The sequence below is a fragment of the Lissotriton helveticus genome, chromosome 4_1 (genome assembly GCF_964261635.1).
Source record: "Lissotriton helveticus chromosome 4_1, aLisHel1.1, whole genome shotgun sequence".
NCBI classification, from domain to species: Eukaryota; Metazoa; Chordata; class Amphibia; order Caudata; family Salamandridae; genus Lissotriton; species Lissotriton helveticus.
The window spans coordinates 1,454,642,321-1,454,664,463 of record NC_136063.1 but is presented as its reverse complement, the minus strand read 5'-3'; the positions used below and the strand labels follow the sequence as shown (position 1 = coordinate 1,454,664,463).

The 22,143-nt window shown below is 43.2% G+C and overlaps 1 protein-coding gene across 3 annotated transcripts in view; it reads left to right on the top strand.

Moving 5' to 3' along the window:
* ACD (ACD shelterin complex subunit and telomerase recruitment factor) overlaps positions 1-22,143 on the top strand; it is a 283,828-nt gene that overhangs the window by 112,751 nt on the left and 148,934 nt on the right. For all 3 annotated transcript variants that reach the window (XM_078688039.1, XM_078688038.1, XM_078688037.1), the window contains exons 7-10: positions 922-1,012; positions 5,536-5,618; positions 9,027-9,071; positions 17,615-17,652. In XM_078688039.1, the coding sequence (XP_078544165.1) occupies positions 922-1,012; positions 5,536-5,618; positions 9,027-9,071; positions 17,615-17,652 (257 nt within the window). The remainder of the gene's footprint in view (positions 1-921; positions 1,013-5,535; positions 5,619-9,026; positions 9,072-17,614; positions 17,653-22,143) is intronic.

The window sequence follows — 22,143 nt, the reverse complement described above, 5'->3', positions numbered from 1 at the left end:
ACGTTTGTTAAAATTAAAACTGTCTCATAAAATTTAATAATATTGGAAACAGTTTACATTTGTGCTATCACTATAGATCTGTGACATCATATATTGCGCCACTCCTTCAACTCCCCAAGTAGCAGAGACATATACATTTCATAATTGTCCTGCTCTCTCATAATACTCAGGGCTATCATTCAGCCATGGCTCACAACATTTCATTATTCTGCACCACCCATCGATTCTTCATTTGGTGTTGACTTTTTAAAGGTATCAATAGAAACAACACATTTTGAAAAATATGCAAGGCTTATACTTCACTTGTAGGTGGTAAATTGCGTACTTAGCAAATATCCGGAATACTCAAAATGCTTTCCAAACTTTTATGGCTATTGTCATTAGTTCAGTACACCACCCTGCAGTCTCACATTCCTGTTGATAAAAACTTTATTGCACGTGTTTGTTGGCTTGTTACAATCTAGAAAAGTCATTGCAGCCATATCAAATGCATTTTAGGCTCACTTTTGCCACTCAAACATTTCGAATAAAAGTGTTTGCAGCTTCTGTACAAGGGTGCCCAACATGCCCAACAATGCTGTTTTTTTGGGAAAAGCACACTCCTGGAATTCCAACAATGTGTGAGTTAATTGATTGTGCACAGGTTCCTTAACTTTAATGCTCCTCAAATCTCATAATATTGACTCTAAAGACATAAATCTACAGTTCTTGATCAACTAGTTTACAGCGAATATCCACTGGCAGTTTTCTCCTGATCATGCAGGTCGTATTCATTGCCTTGAAATCCATATTAGCAGTCATTATATTTGTGTTGACACTGCCAAATTGACCTAATTTTCATTGGGATCGGGGGGGGGGGGATATACGTTTGTTATGATGAAAAGAATGCTTATAGTGAATGCTTGCTTGCTCTTTTTACAGAGAAGAAGAACGTTTTAGTTTTGAAGATATCCACAACAAAATTATTATTTTGAAAGAATATGAAATTGTCTTCAGGCAAGAAGAGGACCTGGTAAGTCTGTGTGTTATTTTTGTAGGGCATAATATTCCCAAGACAATATAAGGATGTCGGCTGGCATGCCACCTACTATGACTGACACTGGTTAGTGTTCGAATTAAGGTATGGAATTCCAGTGATATTAGGCAATGCCTTGACTAAATGCAGAATATTCATTAATATGAATCGAACAACACTTGCCATGTGATAGCGCCGTACCGAGAGTATTGAACTAGAAAGAAACTCTTTTTTTTCTTTGTACATCCTACAAGTCCGTAGTACATAACTTAGCTCCTAACACTGTTGAGAAATAAGAAAACTCTCTTTAAAAATGATAGGGACACATCATATGAGTACACCCTCCCTTGGGGGGCAGGTGAGTGATTGTTACAGCCTCTGGGACGTCTTATCATTGATCTCTTTCTCTTTTTCTTCACTGATGTGCAGGAGGGAAGGCATATGTGAAACCCAGAACCATGCGCTGACATTTGGTGTGCATATTATGTGCATGCATGTGTAGTACGTGTGTAGCACTTGTAAGGTAGTAGGAATCTGTTTGGTGTGTGAGTCTTGAGTACTGGGACCAGTGCGAGCCATTTTGGATGGCCCTTGGTTTGTCATGACACAAGAAGGAAGATAAGGAAAACGTCAATACACAGTGGTATATTGCTTGCATTCCTGTGGCTGGGAGTTCGAGACCCAGACTTTGAAGTGAGAGGGGCCTGTGACCGAGTTACCCTTGGACGTTCATTGAGTTCCTTGTTAGGAGAAGGCTTCTTGTTAGTTATTCTTGAACACTGCCATTTGGTAGATGGTAGGGGGGATGTGTGGGACTGCAATTTCTGCTGTCCAGGGTGACGACGTTTCCAATTCATGGAGCCCCTGTTTTGGATACTGCTGCTTGGAGTCAGCCCATATGCTTCCTGCTGTGAGGACCATCAATTTCCACAAAAGATGAGTCTGAAGAGCAGCCTGAAAATAACATTTGAAAGAGCATCAAGCCAAACCGTATTTAAAGCCTTAGATAGTGAATCTACAATCCTGTCTGAAAAATGTTTATAAAAGCTGGTTCTATACCACCTCACTTGATTCTATTCCAAAGTTCTTCTTGATCAAGCAAGGGAGTGCTCCAGGGAATACTCGACAGATGCTGTGTAACCAAAGCTGGTGCCGGTCTGACAGCCGATCTCCCTGAGTTGAAAGTATATCAAAAGTCACCACTTTCTGATGGAAGAGCTGACAGTCTGACAAAAGTGCCTAGAGAGGGACGGAGTGTGCCTAGCCCTGCAGGAGAATAGACTGTCTGGAGGAGAAGCCCAGCATCTTCCCGGCATAAGGAGTACCCTGAGAACACTGACTTTGTCCAGAGAATGAATCTAGGAGTGATCCGTGTTGTGACGAGTTCCTCCCAGTCAGTCTGTGCAGTTACTTTTTAAGCTCCAATAAACTCTACCTGATTAACTACTTATATCATCCAGTAGATTGCTGCATGCTGCGAGTCTGGTCCTGCTTATGTTGCAAGGATGGTCCACATCCCTGCCAAAGCAATAAGCCCAATCGGCCTGGATGTCCCAACTACCAGAGGACACAATTGAAAGGAAGTCGGCCTGGAGACTGCTCGTACCACGCTAAGACACCAGCTATAGTTGTTCAGGAGGTTTGTTGCCGCAGAAGACAGGTGTCCCTGTGCAGACCCCTCCTCCCGCCCCCAACCTCCATTGATTACCTTTGCAACCATTGCCCTGATCAATGTTACCAGTATGGCCTACATCAGGTAACAGCTGTTGCAGCGAGGGGGGAGCCAGTTCAATCCCGCTGCAATGCCTGTAATGCTGCAGAAGCCAACAAATCAAACTGCAGCGCCTATCTTGTACCAGGGACTAGAGACTAAATACACGCAGTCAACTTTTCCGCTCCTGTTAGGACTTTTTACCAAAAAGATTAAAAGAGACATTGAACTAAAGCTGTGCAATTTACCTGTTAGAGAAATTAAGCCAACTTCACCTGTGCCTAATCTATACCTAAAACCTGTAGTGTGTTAGGTACTTGAGATACGTGTTATTGAGGATTGGGTGAGAAAGAGGGGATACTGGAAAGAATAGGCAGTAGCACTTCACAACCTAACGCAACACCGTTTTCAACCCTGTATGTGTGATCAAACTACTTTCTTTTTACATATAAGAGGAGCACTGGGCTGAACTTTACTTTATTGTGTCTATTAGCTGACTGTTGAGTTCCAAGCTCTTGCTCCCCATACTACGCCCCTGAGAAGTTTGTAACCGATAAACCTCAATCACATAAGAGACCAGTGTGGAAAGGGTTGTTCTTGACCCAGTATGGACCTTAGGACATCAATGGGAAATAACCTCAAGTGCCACGGTTCATGCTCAGTAGCGAATGTGTGCTCTATAGACCCCCGAATGGGGTCTGACACACAATTACACAGGACTTAATTATACCCACAAACCAACACATTATGAATTGTCCCTACACTGTGCTACAGTACTATACTTGTAGTACACAGGATAGCACCTAACCAGGAGATAATCCTTACTTCTTATAAAAAGATGTAGTTTTAGTTATAGAAATTCTGTATCTGTTCTCTTAAATTGGCCAACGATTAAAGGGCATACCATTACTTGAGGTTCTCAACAACCATATATATCATCCAAAAAGTTGAAACTTAGCCCTTTTTTATGGAGCAAGAAAACCAAGTGCATACTGTAGTTACGTTAAGAGACTTATAAATTGAGTCTATGCAAGAAAGCCAAGTGCATACTGTAGGTACATTAAGAGACTTATAAATTGAGTCTATGCATAAGCACTCAACAGGTTGGATAGGGGCACTCTAAATATTATTGAGTAGTGTACAATGAAACTGAAGCAAAAATAGCTTTTTTCACCCCCCCTCCAAATGTTTGCTCTCTCACTTCCACTCCATTTGACCAAATATTTGTAGCGTGTGGAAGCCATTATTTTGAAGCCAGATATACCAAACACAGAACACTTGCAGACGCTTTGGTGTCTGCAAGGCTAGAACATCACTGTGCGGAATATTTTGTTCAAAGTTTATGGGGGCGCACCAAATAGAAGTCCAAAAACAGTTTCGTTCAAGTATGTAGAAAAGTTCTTTATTTATTTTTGTCCATTATTAAAATACAGATCACCAATTATTATACAACAAGGTCAGCCAACGCGTTTCACTCCCTTCCAGGGAGTTTCTTCAGGGCACAACGGTCTTTTTCCTGGACTATTTGTGGTAAAAACTCCCAACACCGGAAGCGTGGAAACTTATTTGGGGAAGAATATATCAAATAAAAGACCAATATAAGAATATCCAAGTGGGCAGGACTAAAAGGAAACTATTTGGGAAAAGGAAGGACTTAACCCCAAGTTACCGGAAAAAGACCGTTGTGCCCTGAAGAAACTCCCTGGAAGGGAGTGAAACGCGTTGTCTGACCTTGTTGTATAATAATTGGTGATCTGTATTTTAATAATGGACAAAAATAAATAAAGAACTTTTCTACATACTTGAACGAAACTGTTTTTGGACTTCTATTTGGTGCGCCCCCATAAACTTTGAACAAAATATCTAATTGATCTGGAAAGCACAGCAACGTCTAACAGCAGCTGACGTTGGGGTTGGCAGCACAAAGTGTTAAAGAGGATTTATTTTGGAACTGGATTTTAGGTGCGGCGTTGTAGGGTCCACTGCTGTTTCTTTTTCTGATCATCACTGTGCGGAATCACTGCTGTCACCCTCTTAAAAGTCATAACATGCTAATTCATACTAATGTTGTTTTCTTATCTCAGTTGCATTCTAGAGGCTGAACCATCATAGTAGCTTCCAGTATGGGCTTCATACTGTTGCCATATTGGAGTTACTGCATACCACAAACAGTCTTATATTCCAACTCTATTATATAACACATCCTAACATGAAGTCAACAGTGCAGTCTCAAAGTGATTTTAAAATATTTTTTAGAAATCCTTCTAACATTAAGTTTGATAACACAGGGACTAAAAATTATCAAAGCCATTTAACCATATCAGAGATTCAATTAAGTGCAATGACTAAAAAATATTGTATCTGTTTGTCAGGCATTCATTTAGCAAGCTAAAATTTGAACAACTCTTCACATCAGCAGAAACTTGAACACACATTCTAACATTTGAAAATGCCCAGCAAAAAGGAACGTAAAAGTCCATATTAATGGCATTTGCTGTCGGCATACTGCTAGCCTAAGACTGAAGTAATCTCAGCCCTCTGCAAAATATACAAAAGCTCTTTGAAAAGATTCTAATATTTTATTAATAGAAATATATGCATACAGTTTTGTAAGATTTCCTACTGGTTCCCTATGAGTTAGTCTTTTCCCTGTAGCTCTTTTTCCTACAGCTTCCTAGCTCTCTACAGCTGTCACTATTGATGCTGTTCTTTACTTCGATCATGGTATATTTTTCTATGTTTTATGGATATTTATGAAGTGAACACAAAGCTTTATGGCAACATTTTGAAAATGTACTTTTCTTTTCAGATTGACTGTGGATTTTATATCCGCATTAAGTATTTCAGTATTCTACCAATGGAACCGGACAGAGAGGACGGTGGCATAAATTGGTGAGACACAACATCCCTGTCTGCAGATGTCATTCCGAAAATACTCTTTTATTGTTGTAACTGCAAGTAATTCTGCTGCCTGTGTTTTTTAGCATCAGCTCAATTTTAGATGTTTTTTTCCTGAGTATAGTAATATCTTCGGTCTTACAGACAGGTCTCATTAGATTTGCTTTGCATTTAAAAGGCATTCCAGACTGATTCCCTGGTAGTTTAACAGCTAACCCTGTGGTTTGTTTTGTTCTCTTAAACCTTTGGGTCGTATCAATCTTATCCGCAGCTCCAGTCCTTCAGGGCTTCTCTCAGGTCCCAGACCAGAGGTCTAATCCACTTCTGTGCTTCCTCAGGTCCAGAAGTGTTCTGAAGTTGGTGCCTAGACATGCCACATTTATTCCTGGAATGAGCTAGTGGGTGAGAATGACTCTTGAGCATGCCCTAACCAATAGGATAAACGTTCCCAGTGCCAACCATACCCAGTTTGTGCATTTTCAAGATGGCAAGTCTTGGGCCACACTAAGGTTGAGCTCTGAGGGATGGAGTGTGTTTCTGTGAGGGGGAATATACTACGGTACCACTGGTGTTCTTCCACATCTAATACCAACATCCAATTTGAAGCAGCCACATAACATCCTAATAATTCCACAGACAGAAGTATAGTATAACAAATGTAGGGGTTTCCAGCAACCAGACAGTGGATACACAAGAACTGTTTTGGCATTCTGCTTCCCTTCCTGTCAAATGTGTTCCTGTGTTATACGTACAACCCAGAGAGAAACGTCTGGTGAGTCAAAGCGGCTCTTTCAGCAACCAGACCGTGGATACCCTAGATTTATCTTTGCACCCGATTTCAGGTAGGCTCCAAAGTGTTATAAGTAAACCCGGCAGACTTGTCAAGCAGCCTTTGACACTCACACAGGTTTTTACACTGTAATGTCAAAAAGGACGCTCGCAGCACCCACCCTGCATAGTTTGAGAGGTTCAGAGGAGTCCTCTCTGCCCATTCAGGTCAGCCTATTGTTTGCTCCTGGGAGGCATTTCACTCCTTTTTCACACCTATTGAAATGCTGATTACTGGCTTGCAGAATTAGGGGAACGAATGCAAATTTAGCCTCCTGGGACGTCTGGTAGGGTTTGGTCACTTTCTAAAAGTGAACTTTGCTTAATATTTATCAAAAAATCATACCACACCATTAAATTAGATTTTTAATGAGTATTAAAAATAGTGGTTTAAATGTTTTTCTTGCTAGTCCCATTCCCACGATACTTTAGTAGGATTTTAGTCTACCATAATACGATGCACCCTGCCTTGTGGACTACAAAGCCTACATAGGGGAGACATATTACTCTCCAGTATTGGATCTTTCATCATTTCACATGCTTGACTCATTCCCCGCCATCGAAGTAGGAGTCCAACGGTACAATTAGAAAGCAGTACGAAATTATACATATAGCCTATACTAGCTAGAAATCATTCACTTCAATAACTTATCCACATAATTTATTAAGAACCAAACTTCAGCTAATCAGACGACAGCGCCCTCTAGAGCACTCCCCACAGAGGCTTCACTCCCTCAGATTTTCTACCACACATCGCGTGATGGAAGTCTCCGAGCTCTGCTCAGTTTGTTAAAATGAATTCCTTAAATAAAGACTTTTCATCATAAAGAACATCCAACCTTCATCTACCAAGATCTGACTACTCAGTATGTCAAACTTAACAAAGGAAGGACTTTTCAGACCTTGTGGAACATGTGGGAAGAAGAGGCTTCACTCACAAGATCAACAGGAGTGCATTTACTGTCTCTATCCTTTACATAAGGTAATGGACTGCAAAATATGTTGTATCTTTTCTTCTAAGACACTAAAAGATACAGAGGGGAGGCTTCTCATTTGGCTCTAAAAACTGAAATCGAGAGGCTCTGCTTTCTGTGGATGACAGTGAGGATTCCTCAACAACAAAGATGAGGTATTTGAAAAGGAGCCAGATCACATTATCAAATACCTTCAAGATCGCCAAAAAAGGCAATGGAACAAACCCATCATGGATCATCAGGAGTGCTTAAAACATAAGGAGAATACTCCCATACACAGAAAAAGGAGCAAGTTTCAGAAATAACATCTTAGCCTAGCTGACATTACATCTGAGGAAGTCATCCTCAGTGCCGTCGAAGGGCAAATCTGTCACAGCGACTGGCTAGTCACATTTAAAATGACCATAGATGAATGCAGTGTCATCGACTTCAACTCCTACACAGTCAACATTTACATGGATGACACCACCGTCAATCACGGCAACGCTGGCCAAGACATTGTTGACGACAACACCATCAATGAAGAAATTATCGCTGACGATAAAAATTACAGTTAGGACGTTGACGACATCGGCAATGACACTGTCGACGAAGGGAGAAATTCATCCTGACATCTTAAAGCCTAAAAACACCTCCCTGAGTAAAGTGTCTCCACTCCCACCAACACACTTAAGGGATGAGGAGAGTCTGAGGCTGAAGGACCTTACAGAACAACACATAACCATTCTTAATGAAATGTTAAATATCAGGAGGAAGATGACGAGGAATACTATGAAGAAGAATATTATTCCTCAGGATCGCAACAATATGTCGAAAACCCGGCTTCATATATGAACTAATAACAATACTATGGTCATCATCAACTTCAAGAAGGCATGTTTCAAATGCCAATCACTTTAGTAAATGATCTTCAGAGTATGTTACAGGATTATTACAGGAGGTTACCGGGACCTGCATAGGCTGCATCTCTATCACAGTCAACAGGACTACATCAGGGGTGTTGTGCAGAATGGTAAAAACCATTGGCAAAGTCAGTAGAAGTGTGGCTCAATGGTTAGAGCGGCAGACCCTGATGCAGAGGTCTAGCCCGGGACCAGGGTTCAATACCCGCCTCGGTGGGTCTTGAGTTAAAAAATTCCACGGACCTAATAATTCTCGCCTCGGTGCCTATTCCAATCATGGAGTCCCACTCTGCAACTCTGGGCAATAGCTTCCTTAATCTCCACAACGGCCCCCACAACGCTAAGGATGCCTGGCCTCCACCTTGGGGGTGCCCAGGAGTGGACACCTCACAGGGAAAGCCAGGATGGGTTCCACAGCGGTATTCGTACAAGCGCCTTGAGACCCTTGCGGGTGAGTAGTGCGCTATACAAGTATCAATTTACATTTTACATTTAGTAGGTCAGAAAGGCGAAAGCAATTGCTTTTACAATGCTTGTTTCTTTTAAACCCAACGAAAAAGTGAATTCCCTGAAAACTTAGGCAGCCCTACAAGCGTTGATCCATTATTTTATGAGGCAAGTTGTTTTGTATTCTTTCTTTTGCTGAATAAAAAGTGTTTGGGTCAGTTGTTCAATACCTTGTACTGCTTTACTTTTAGCAATGAAGTCCCCTTGGTGAAGTGGAAGATAAAGGAACATTGGCAGTAAGTACTGAGTCGGTTTTAAACTAAATACTTACTCTCATATTGCATATTTAGCCTTTCACTTTAAATTTACGTTTTCTTTTTTGCATTATTTGCACAGTTTTCGGTTTAATTGTACGATATGACATATTTTTTAAAGTGAATATTGCGATGATATAAAAGAGTGGAAGTAATTTGTTTGGTTCTGTTAACTTAATTTAAGAATGTAATTGAGTTAAATTAAAAGAAAAACGAATTTATAGAGCGCAAACAATTAGCTGAAGGTATCTAGGCACTTGCTCATCGAGCAACTATGCCATAAAGTCTGACTAGATAGGTCAAAGATTGAACAGCCAGATTTTAGAAAAAAAAATGTTTTTATTAGCATAATCTGTTATAAACATTGATGCACTATCACTCAGTCACTTTTGCATACATTATAGTGCAATACAATAGTTTAACCGCAGTATTTTGATAGGTCCAATAGTACATATATAGGGTTTTCTTTTGCACCCTCAACTTTGTTCATGTTCATATCCATTGCATTATTAAATGTTCTTATCTCAATAGCTAGTCACTTTCTTCTGATAGCGCCAATATGTATTACACTTTCCCCACACCCGCGTCCACTTTTTGGGGCATATCCTATGCAAATACACAGATTTTTCGGTTATCAATACACAGTCCATGTCCTGCCACCACCTTCTACGGGTAGGGGCCAATCTGAAGCTCCATAGTTGTGCTATATTTCTTTTTGCTATTGCCATACCCAACGCCACCCAATCCTGAGCCGCATTAAGATCCGTGGGCTCCCAAATTTAAGCAGACATCTTTTTGGTTCGGGTGAATCGTTACCCCTGTTACTTGTGAAACCGTGTGCATGATCCCTTCCCGGTATGTTGTGATTTCTTCATATTGCCAGATTGTGTGCCAGAATGTGCTCGGTGCACCGCACTGTTTCAGGCAAAGTGGTGTATCTGTTTTGCCTAATTTGTACAGTAGTGTACCTATATAGTATGTGAACAACCAGGTTTTTAAGGCTTTCCTAAAAGCTAACAGTTGGGTTTCACTTTTTAAGGCTACAGGAAGATGATTCCAGAGTCTTGTAGTCCCCACCAAAAAGCTTCTGCCTCCCCAGGTGATTTTTTTAAACCTGGGGATCACCAAATTATGAACATGGGCAGAACGTTGCTGTTGACAGGAGTATATCGCTGGAAAGTCTGTTTTAAAAAAATGGGTCCTACACGGTGTACTGCTTTAAACGCTAATCAGAGCACTTTAAACTCAACGCATCTTTTTACTGGGAGCCAATGTAATTGCCTCAATGCCGCAGCAGTAGATTTATGCTTGGGAATGTCCATCAAAATAAATCCTGCAGCATTTTGTAGAATCTGAAGTTTAGTTAGACATTTTGTCCTTAGATTAATAAAAAGACCATTACAGTAATCGGCCCTGGACAAGACCAGGGCAGAGATGACAAGTTTACGAAGATTAGCAGGTATGAACGGAAAAAGATTTCTGAGCAATGTTAATGTGTAGAAGGATGCCGAGGTAACACTGTTCACATGTCTTTCAAACGTAAGCTTGGAATCAAAAGTGACTCCTAAGTTTTTCACTTGATTAGTTCGAATAGACAGTTCCGGCGGCCAAAAAGCGTGACACCAAAAATAGGTGTTACCACCAAAAAGCAGGACCTCTGTCTTATTAAAATGTAATTTTAGACAGTTGGCAGCCATCCACTGTCCAACTTGAAGAAGACAGGTGTGAAACTGAGAGGGTGTGTCAGAGCAGGTACTAGTCAATGATACAATAATTAAAAGTATCGTCGGCGTAAGACATTTCTGAGAAACCTAAGGATCGAATCAGCCGAGCCAAAGGGGGCAACGTAAATGTTAAAAAGAGTGGGGCTCAGTGACGAGCCCTGGGGTATCCCACAAGGCAGTGTAAAATTGGGCAATTTGAAATCAGACCGAGCAACGAACTGTTCTTGATCTGACAGAAAAGACTCGAGTAGTGCCCGAGCTTTTCCTTTTATGCCTATCCCCTCAAGGCATTCCAGCATTTTCTTTGGTTGACGGTATCGAATGGGGCGGAGAGGTCAAGCAGCACCAGGGCTGCACTGACACCCCCCCCCCCCCCCATCCGCTGTCTGCCGGATCTGTTCTGATGCAGAGATCAGTGCCAATTCTGTACTATGGTGCTTCCTGAAGCCATAATCGGTGGCCTCCAGGTGTGCATGTTCCTCAATATAGTCAAAAATTACCATATTCATAGCCTATTTTGGCAGGCAGTGGGAGTCTTGAAATGGGGCGATAATTATTTTGGTCAGCCCCGTTTAAATGAGGCTTTTTCAACAGTGGAAGAACTGATTCTAATTTCCACTTCGAGGGAAAAATGCCCGAGATAAACATTTGGTTAAAGATGGTTAACAGGCAAGTTGCAAATAGTTCAGGCTAAAAGTTGAAAAATCTTAGGGGTACAAGGATCACGAGGGAAGCCATGTTTAGTAGACAGGAGTCATTTAGGAACCTGGTCAGAGGTGGAAAGTAATCTAGCGAAGGAGGATTGATAGTTTTTATGACAGCTAGATGCTTCGGAGTTGGTCAGCGTGCTTTGGGCAGAGGTTACGCTCCGGGACGCGACTACCGGAAAATTACTGTATACTGACCTAATTTTGTCCTGAAAGAAGGTAGCCAGAGAATTACAGTAGGTTTGACTCACATTTGTATTTGCCACTTCAGAGCGTTTGGCTAGCTTCTTTACTGTGGCAAAAAGTTCTTTAGATTAGTTTTTGCTGCTACAATGGCTGCAGTACAATGGCAGGTTTTTTGACTATGAATTGATACTTTGTAGTCTAGCAAAGATTGTTTATAGGCTTCCCTACCACTGGCGTTGTAGTGAAGTCTCTGTCTCCTTCCGAGACGGTGGCACTTTTGTTTTTGCTGCCTAAGTTGATCTGAGAACCAAGTTTCAGAGCATTTGGATCTCCGATTGGAACTGGTCTTTTATGGTAATATATTATCAATCGAGCCACAAAGCCAGTTCTCAAATGCGGCTGCCGCTACATTAGGATCACTGCTGACCTCAAGGGGATTCCGAGTCAAAGATTTCTCCAGATCTTCAGTCGAAATCTGGTTCTATGAACGGAACCGTTTGGGAAACATGTCCTTCACATCCTCTTAATAGAGTTGATGAAAATGAAGTGAGAACATGACTGCTTTATCATCAGACCAGGTCAGTGGGAGAGAAGTAAGACACTGTAGTAGGTCGTTATTAGAGAAAACTCCATCCAACAAGTGACCTGCTGTGGGTATCACCTGTGACCTGTTGTGTAAGACCTAAGCTATTCATGATATCTATGAAATGTATAGCATCCCTATCAGATGTCTGAGAAATAACACCCAGGGACTTGCTCACTGCATTTAGAAAATCAACTCAAGTGCCTGGAGGTCGATAGATTAGTAAGCCGTTAAAAGATTATTGGTTATTAATTGAACTCTTAAAAGATAAGGATTCTAGGGTTGCCATGTTATTTTGGATAAGAAAGGTCACTGTAGGAAGATGGATATCTGACTATATGGTTACCCCAACTTTTTGCCTAGTGTTTAGCTGGTTTTCGACTTAGTTGGCCTGGGATCCTGCTAATCAGGGCCCCAGGCTATCTTTTCTCACTGTAAAATGGACTCCATGTACTGTAGGTACATCTCCAATTGGGTATTGGGTCACCTTGTGAGCCCCTGTATCTTGTACCATAGGTACCCAGGGCATAGGTGCATCCAAGGCCTACCAGGGGCTGCAGCATGTATTATGCCACCCCTGGCTGGCCATCCAAACTGACATAACTGGCTGATCAGTCAGCTGGGGCAAGGTCGTGTAATCACCCCTTGCTTAGGTATAGTATTCCTATACCTACCATTATATATAGACACATATATACCTATAAGTCACTCTTATGGCAGGCCTTAACAATCCTGGAGGCAGATTGCTTGGTTTTATGTGAGATGGTGCTCTAGCATGAGCTCAGGCTGTCTGTATCTTTCGGAACCATGTCCTTATAGCTGTTCTATGATATAGCCATACCATATACTCTTAAGTGCATTATAATCCTCGCGGTTAATGCTAACTTTGGTTTGGCTTTATCAAAACATGTCTTGTAAGGTATACGCTTTGGAATACTACCCCCCCCCCCGCCAGTTCTGGCGGCGGGGGTAGCATTCCACCCTTCTAGAGGGAGAAGACATGTAGTTGTAGCTTTACCCGGTTAAAGTTAAACAGAGCCTCAGCATCACAGAATGGATGCTGCTGCCACAGACACCAGTCTGACCTCCTGCTGCTGGACGAAACTCCGGCGGGGGAGGCCTGGACAATAGGTTTCCTGTCTTGGGAGGTCCTGGCACCTCCCCAGACAGGCTGTAGTGTATTGGGGCAGGGTGGGTTGAATGAAATGAGACACTGCCTGGGGCGCACAAGGTGCTCCATGCATAGCGCGGTTCAAACCAGTTGCTGGGGCCCCGGCTCTGGCACGAAACTGGAAAAAGGGAAAGCGGTGTAACCACCCCCTTCCCAGGTTCCACCCATAGGAGGAACCTAGCAGGTAATCCAGCCCCTTAGATTAGTATAAAGCTAGGAGCTGAGTCTAGAGACTTTAGATTATCCTGAACGGAAACTCTGAAACAAAACTCTGGACCTTCGACATTCTACTGCAACTAGAAGACTGAAGAATCTCCCTTGTGGTCAAGGAGTGACCACCCTGTGCAAACAGGTACCACCAGTAACTTGCCGGTTAGCTTCGTCGACGCTCCAGCCGGATCCCGACGACTTAGCGACGCAGCCTCTGGACTTCCAGACTTTTCTGACTCCGACCCACACTCACAGCAAAGCTGAGACCCGTGGCGGACACGAGAGACGTGGGACCGGACACCCTGCAGTACCTGCTTTTTGCTAACTGTGCAGCTTCTGAGGCGTCCTCGAAGTTGTGCATTGGGGGTTGAAAAGCCCCAACTACGAGCAGTAAGTGCACCGAAGCTCAGCCCTTCACACTCCACGAGTGCCGCGTGGGGCCTGTGCCTGCATTTCTCCTCGACGCGTCTTCGCGGTTGCTAGCCCGTTGGCTAGTGGCCCTCCTGAAGACATCACCTTGAATCAACACCGCTTTCCTGGTTGCTCTGGGCTTCCTCCTGCTTTCCTGTAAAGGGGAAGCTCCCCAGACCTTGCTGGTATGAACTAGAAGCCGATCTTCCCTTTCTGTGTGGGTTGCCTTTGCCAAGGCTTGTTGACTCCAATCCGGAAGCCGACACCGCCAACAGCTAGATCCTTCGTGGGACAGTCCGTATTCAGCTCCTGGTCGTCATCGACGCCTCCTGGTCCACGTGGCTGCAGAGACAAGCTTCGCATCTTCACCTGATTGCATCTCGACATTGCCTGGTTCCTTCCTGGTTCCTTCTCGGTCACTGGCTAGTGACCCAGACTCTGTCCCCTCTGCTTTCAGGTCCTTCTCGACTCCGATCCACCCTTGGATCCACCCGGACATCTTCCTCCTGGTCGCCTGCAGCATCTTCTTGCAGCTCTCCATAGGATTCAACAACGAAACCCGACACAACTTCACACCTATGCACCCGGCTTCCCTGGGTGAGGTAACTTGAGTACTCCGGTGCTCCCGTGGGTATTAACTATTCAAGTGTCCTAGTTTAACAGGGTTTTCCCATGGTCCATCCGGAAGTGTCCTAAATCAACTACTTTGTGACTTTTACGTTCCCATTGACTTACTATGGTAACTCGCGTGTGTGTTTAGACACTGCACACGCATCCTGTGGGCCTCCTACTCCCAATCATTTGGTAGTCCTGTGTAGCCCCAGCGATTCTCTAGACCCTAGGCCTATTCACCTTTCCTGAAGTGGTTCTTATACCACTTTCTTAGTATATGGTTTGTGAGGCCCCTAGGGCAGAATTGTATTTGTGAAACTTATAGTATGCTTATTGAGTAACTTGTGCTGTATCTCAAACTCTTACCTCATAAAGAGTGCAGAGGGGTTGTGTTATTAATAAATACATATATATTTGATATATACCTTGTGTGGTGTCCTTTCATTTGGTATTCAAGGGATTATTATTGGTAAAACAATTGGCTTCACATGCTCTCTGAAGTGTTAGCCTAAGACTGCTTTGTCCATGCTACCATTAGGTTAGCTGGTCTATAAGGTTGACTTTACAACCATCACCATAAGGGTTGTTTGGACTGGTGCAAGGTACAAACTAGAATAGTGAACATCATATACCAGGCCAACTTCTCACAGTCCCTTTCCAGCTACTTCGATATATTGTAGCAAGGCCACCACCATACATTTATGGGCACACTGAAGCTTTTCTTTGAGGCTACACCCCATGTATCATTAGTTCATTTATTTAAATCTTGTTTTATTATCCATTTAATGGGCATCTAGGTTAGCAGAGTGCAGATTTTCTTGTGCTGAGTTGCTTTTGCAGTGCAAAATATACAAATAAAACTCTCCTCGACAAAAGGGGACTTATACTTTGAAAATTATATGTTGAAGCAAGTCGATTAAAGCACTGAACAGGCACCATTAATGTCTATTCCTTTTTTCTACGCTTCTAACACTTGTATCCAGAGTCTGCTGATATTTCTCTGATTTTTCAGTTGTTTTTCTGCTATTTATTCTGACTTGTTGTGATGTTGCTTATCGTGTCCCTACTGAAGCCTTCAGGATTCAAACACTGCTGTACTCACTTTAGCAGATTTTCTGTAACTTACTCTCAGTCACTCTTCTCATAGTGGCGATTCCCGACCGTGAAGTGAGCTCATTTGCATATTTAACCCGTATGCTTCCTGTGTCTATTAGGGAAAAGGAGGACATGTATTTTGTTCTCATGCTAGAAGTAGCACTTGAAGTCCAAATCAAAATCCATATTGAGTTTGCGTGCCAGGTGCTGTTCTCCCATGATGAAGAAGTCTCCAAGCCAAAGGTGGATCTTGAAATGTAATCTCCGTGTTGCAGAAAATGAAGCCATAAGTAAATATTCTTCCTTCTGAACAATCTTAGGAACAAGTGTTGGACTTCCAGGAATCATTGATGGATATTTTCAATCATGTCTGGAATCGTCTGTAAATGCTCTACAGTCACTACAGTTCTTTTAGTGCCACCACTGCTGGTCAGCTTTGTGACATTGTTGCTATCTGTATCTTGAGGCCAGCCTTTTCCTCACTTTATTCACTATCTACATTCTCAGTGTCAAACATGTGCTCACCAACTCTGGTCAAAGGTACAATTGAGTTACTAAAAGGAACACTGTAGGCAATCTCCAAATAAATGACACAACCATTCCTATCTGCATTTTCACACAGAGAATGAAGATGTCTAGGCCTCCTCCCTCCCCCCCCCCTGTCCCCCCCCCCAAGGCTGTCCCTCGCTCTCGCTTCTGCGCAGCCATGCTTCAATCCTGGCTTTGACTTCTCTATCTCAAGTCCTGCCAGCTCTCCACACGTGTGGCACACTTCATCAGAAATGTCCCCCAGGACCAGGGCTTTAAGTGGGATATAAAAACTGGGGGGTCTCTCAAAGGGGTGTGGTCAATCTTATTAAGGTGTGGCTTAATAGTGTGCCACCCGACTTGTATTTTGCTGTTTCTGTCATTGCATCCAGAAATGTGACACAAGAAGTCAGGACTATTGGCTTTGCTAATGGTTGTTAGTTGCATAAGATAAATAAGCAGCAACTATGGCTTGTATATAATATTGAAAAAGCTTCCATTTAAAGCCGTGGGATCATGCAAGACCAAGCCATCCGGGCCTGGGGAAAGACCCGTCCAAGCCATTGATCTGTGCCCCATCCTCTTTCTCTCATAGGTCCTTCATGTTTGATTAATTGAAGGAAATATTGTCTGACATAAGTGTAAGAAGAAGTTAGCAACTGTGGAAACCTTAGCAATTTTAGTTCTAAGATCCTCCTCCTTCATTGAAATTCTGCATGCTTCATTCTTTGATTGGCATCAAAGTGTATATCCCATCCTGGGAAGCGAAGCAAAACGGAGCGAAGAGACTGAGTTTGAGATGTTTGAGGAGCATTTGTACATGGGGTTGATCATTATTTTGAGGAATTTTTAGAGCTGTTGTATTAGCTCATGTTCAGTCCTTCAAGGGACAGGCATCCCTTGTGATAGAAAGAATGAGACCTAGGACAAAGATTGTTGGATTTGCTCATTTCTTTATGCAAAGTAGCAAAAGTGTACAAAGATGCATTGATGATACAAGTTATAAGTCTGATTAATCATTAGGCAATTGTGTGCTTGGTGTTAGTCACGAGATACAGAGGTGGATTGATGTAGCTGTATTTTTGACAGTAAAATACACTTTCACATTAGTGGACCAAAACAGATTTATTTTGAGAGAAATTACCTACAGCTTTCATGTTTTCTCCTATCGGTAACTTTATTTCAAATCTTCTTAATATCTCTTTTAGCATTCATAAGATCTACAGTGTTTTGTGATTAACTCAAATAGTTAACTGTTTTAGTCACCTGTTTTTTTTCTTTGTTTCTGGTTACTCCAGTAAATACAGAGAAGAAACTGAGATGCAAGACACCCAAGGTAGAGTGCCCTTTGGGATATCAACAACTGTTATGGCTGTAGATTTTAGCATTTAATTGTTTATCCATTTCATCCTATCTCACTTGGTCCCTGTACATTTTTCTTCTGTTTCCTATTCTTTACTGTTTCTCATTTTTCTCTTTTGAGGTCGAGCCTAGAGCAGCGTGCATGCGTTGCTTGCGAGACTTTTAGTAATGGGCTTCAGAAAGCTCACCACAAGCTTGTGCTTCTGTTTTTCTCCCAGGCTATTGGGCTTTGCGCGCGTCTTTCTAAGAAAGACAGTACGCAATTGGGCAAAGGCGGGTGCATGTCCCGCCTTTGCTCCGCCCACGGCCTATTGCTTGCGGTTACCCGGACAGGCCACATCTGTTTTCCATTATCGTGCCAAGACAAGTGCGCGATAATTGAAAATAGATTGTTCGCTGTGGTGCGCGCACGCCCACCACTCGCGTGCTTGTTTTTTCTAGTTTTAGTGGCCATGCTCACTGGGGCTGCCCTCACACCCCGGGGACCAGATTAGCGCAGGCACAGCACCCTGACTGCAGCTCGCATTACTCACCCTAAGCCTATTAATGCACAAACGTTTGCGGGCAGATGGAAACAAATATTATCTAACGGGATTTTATGCAATTCCTTCTACCGTCTGCGACTCAGTGATATGAAAAAGGCCTTGCGTTTACGCCTGACACACTTTGCAGCTCCAGGGTTCTAGCTGCATTTTTTCCTGTCTTTTTTGTCATTCCAGCGTTTCTCTTAATAGCTATATCTCTATCACACTGTTGTTTCCCTCGTATTTCTCCCCCTATCTCACCCTGTCACATTCTTGTTTATCTCTACTTCACCTACTCTCTCTCTCTCTCATTCTCTCTCCCTTGTTATTTTCAACCCTGATCATTTAGTTCTCTGTCACTTCTCTACCCCTCCTCAACCCTTTCTTCTTGTCTCTGTTTCTTTTTCTGAACCATTTCTAATTTTTTCCATTACCTCTTCATTCTCCAGTTCTCTCTTTTATTATCTCTGATTTTCTCTTCCCTCTCACTCACTGTCAACCCCCTCCCTATCTCTCTTCTTGCTCTGATTGCCTCTCCCTTTGACCTTTAGTTTCTAGCTCGAGGGAAATCTTGAAGTTATTGGGTGGCGGAGATGCGTGATTGACATTTTACTAAAGATGGTCCAATTATACACAATTATGACTCAAAAGTAATTGTTAGATTTCTGCAGCACGTCATGCCAGGAGGGTTGCTTCCAAGCGGGAGCGCCGTGGTCGACTGTGCGTAAATCCAGATGAGTTGAATTCTTAAAGGGGCTGTGCCTCGAATATTTTGTTTACACTTTTTGACAACTCCTTGAAACTGGTCGGACTGCGGGTCCAGCACAACACACACTCTGTGTTAGGTTCCTGCAAAGTTTCGGATTAAACCGTATGAATCCTTCAGTTCATATCAGCAGAGCTGGTTTGTTTCACAGTGGCATACCCCACGGAAGAGCTTAATTTGTGCCGAGGGAGGGTCCTGGGTGTTGGCACTACTTTTTGGGAACCAGGATTTATTTTCAATCTCGGACTTTTAACCTAGAGCAAGAGAGCGAAAGGTAGAAAAGCAAAATTGAAAGATGAAGATAAGAAAAAAAGAGAGAAAGTGTGAAAGTGTGAAGGCAGGCATGAAAAAGACCCTTGAAGGGTAAGATAAAGCAAACATTTGCATAGCCAATTGGTCTCGCCTTTGGGACCTTATAAGTGTTTAGTTATCCAGCACAATATCCTTGGTGCAACAACATCAAGTGTTGCATGACTAAACACTTATAAGGTCCCAAAGGCGAGACCTGTTGGCTATGCCAGTGCTTGTTATTACTTGTTCCAGTTTTGATGAATATACCTTGGGTTGCAGGACACTGAGTTTGTTAGTGACATCTCCCCATTGATTTTTCTTCTTCGATATTCCGCAGAGGAACGTCTCATCAGATCCCCTCCCACCTGCTCTGAACGAGAATAGTTGAACTTTCTCCATAGTATAGGTTTCAGCAGATGCACAAATCGAAGTATAATCGCTTGAAGGCAATGTTGTTTTTCCTTGCCGTCAGTAGATGTGCATGTCCTATACTGGTCAGTGCACTGTAAGTTTTTAAGTGTAGTGTGCCTAGTAATCAGAATCAATCCAATTCCCATATATGCTTCCAACCATTCTGGGCAGAATGTGGTCTTTGTCTGAGTGTATATCACAATATATTCTGCAACATGACAATGTAGACACTGTGGTTGTTGGCATAGGACAGGAGTTTTTGAGGCCTCAGGCATTCCAGGACAGCATAGTTCCATAGTGTAGGAAGCTGGCTCATTATATAGTATACCACAAAAGAGGTATACTCTGCAAAGAGTCCAGGCATCTCGTATAAGTGAACAGGGGTTTCCTGTAGTATTTCCAAGATGCTCTCTTAGGGGGTAGTGTGGTCGAGCAGCCTTAGGCTTATCAGGGAGGATTGTTAGACATCTGCTGCATGCACACAGTCAATAAATGATACACACGATTCAATAAGGAGATCCACACCAATTAATAAAAATAACACATATCTTTATATAAATTTAGGCACCAGAATCATCACAATCAGTTAAGTATGTTTTTAGTTAGAAATATTCACAGTTTTCAAAAGTCGATACTTAGTGCAATACTGAAGCAATAATGTTATCCTATGGAGGAAAGGCATATACTTCATATAGGTACTTTACAGCGACTTACAGGACCAATCTTCCGGACTTAAGGTGAGTATGGGACAGAGTCCAAGGCAGCACCAACAGGTCACCTTGGGCTGCACTGGGGCTGCTGTGTGCAGAGGTGCAATACAGCATTGGGTACCCTGTTGAAATCATTAGGGATCGGTCACCAGACCGATCCCCAATGACTTCAACAGGGCACCCGATGCTGTATTGCACCTCTGCACCTGCCCGCCTCAGTGCTGCAAAAAGAGACTGCAAGCTGGGACTGGGGGACCAGTTCCGTTGTACAAACAAGGGGGCGCAGGTGTCATGATGTTTGGGGACGTGGAAACACCTTTGATCCTCTATCCTCCATCCGGGGCGGCCAGATGCAGAGGCGTCCTGAGGCATCGGGTTTCTGTCACCAGAGACATTTGTGGTAGAGAGGGCCTGCACAAAGAGGCTTAAGACGGCGTCAATATGTCCACAGTTGGCAACCTGAAGGTGGGCTTTGGATCTGGAGGGTCTTGGGACCACACTGGCACCGTTGGCGCACTTCAACTCGGGCTAGGGGGATTCTGGCAGTCCAGATTCCTAGCAGCTCTTCTGGGGTGCCTGCATGATGTAGGGTAGCAGCTTCGATACTCCTCAGGGGCTCCTGGGTTTTGGGTGAAGGCTAAAAGTCCTCCCAGACTTTTGGAGGCACAGGCAATTGTAGGACGAGCTTTGGTGCAATTTTCGAGGACAGCAGGCAGGCTGGCAGGGTTGGCACCAAGTAAGTTTCTGGTCTTCTGTTTTTGCTTTTGTGACTCTTCAGCATCTTTCTTCTTTCAGGTCGGCAGGATCTGAACTCCTGGTACCAGGGGCTTCCCTAAATACTGGATTTGAGGCCATTGGGGGAGTGTAGGTTAGTAGCCAATGGGCTACTTACCCCTGGGGTCACTACGCCCCCCTATTTGACTACTTCCAGTGGGAAGTGGGCGTAACTCTGTCCCAGAATTCCTAATTCTGCCATCAGCAAGATGGCAGACTTTTACATTTCACATTCACATCAGGTAGCCCTCCTTCGGGGTGGAACTAACCTGACGGTGAACATGCCTCTCTCACTAATAATTTTCCTGCCAGTCCAGTTGACAAATGGGCACTGGTAATTGGGGTTGGCATCACCTCTGACGGAAGCCAGATTTGCATCCCTAAAATGGTAGGCCCTTTGAAGCCCCCTGCCTTGGAATGCTAATTTATAGGTCATCCTGTTGGAAGGGTGTAAAACACCCTCTGCAAGAGCAGGCTTTGTTCCTGACCTCCTGCGAGCGTGGGCCCTCACCCCTGGGATCCTCTGTGGTGTACTCTAGTAGTTGGTAGTTTTCCAGGGGCACCTCTTAGGTGCCCACTGGTGCATGTATTATAAAACCCATTATGTGTGGGTTCATTAATACAAGCTGTTTGATACCAAATATCTTTGGTTTCAGTAAAGCCATAATGTAGCTGAGGAACTCGTTTTTACCTGTGTCCATCATATGTACTTAAACGGGCTTCCCAGGTCACTTGCACTGGCAGTAATTAAACTGGTCAACAGAGGTGCATATCTGCTCATGCAGCTATGTCTACACACGCAGTATAGTGCACCCTGCCTTAGGGCTGTAAGGCCTGTTGTAGGGGTGACTTTCATATACTGCATGCTGTATTTTCACTTTTGTCTGCACGAAGGCATGCAGCCTGCAATTGCAGTCTGCATGAGTTGGGTCGGAGGGCCCTTAGGGTGGCATAATGCATGTTGCAGCCCCTAGGGACCCTCTTTGGTA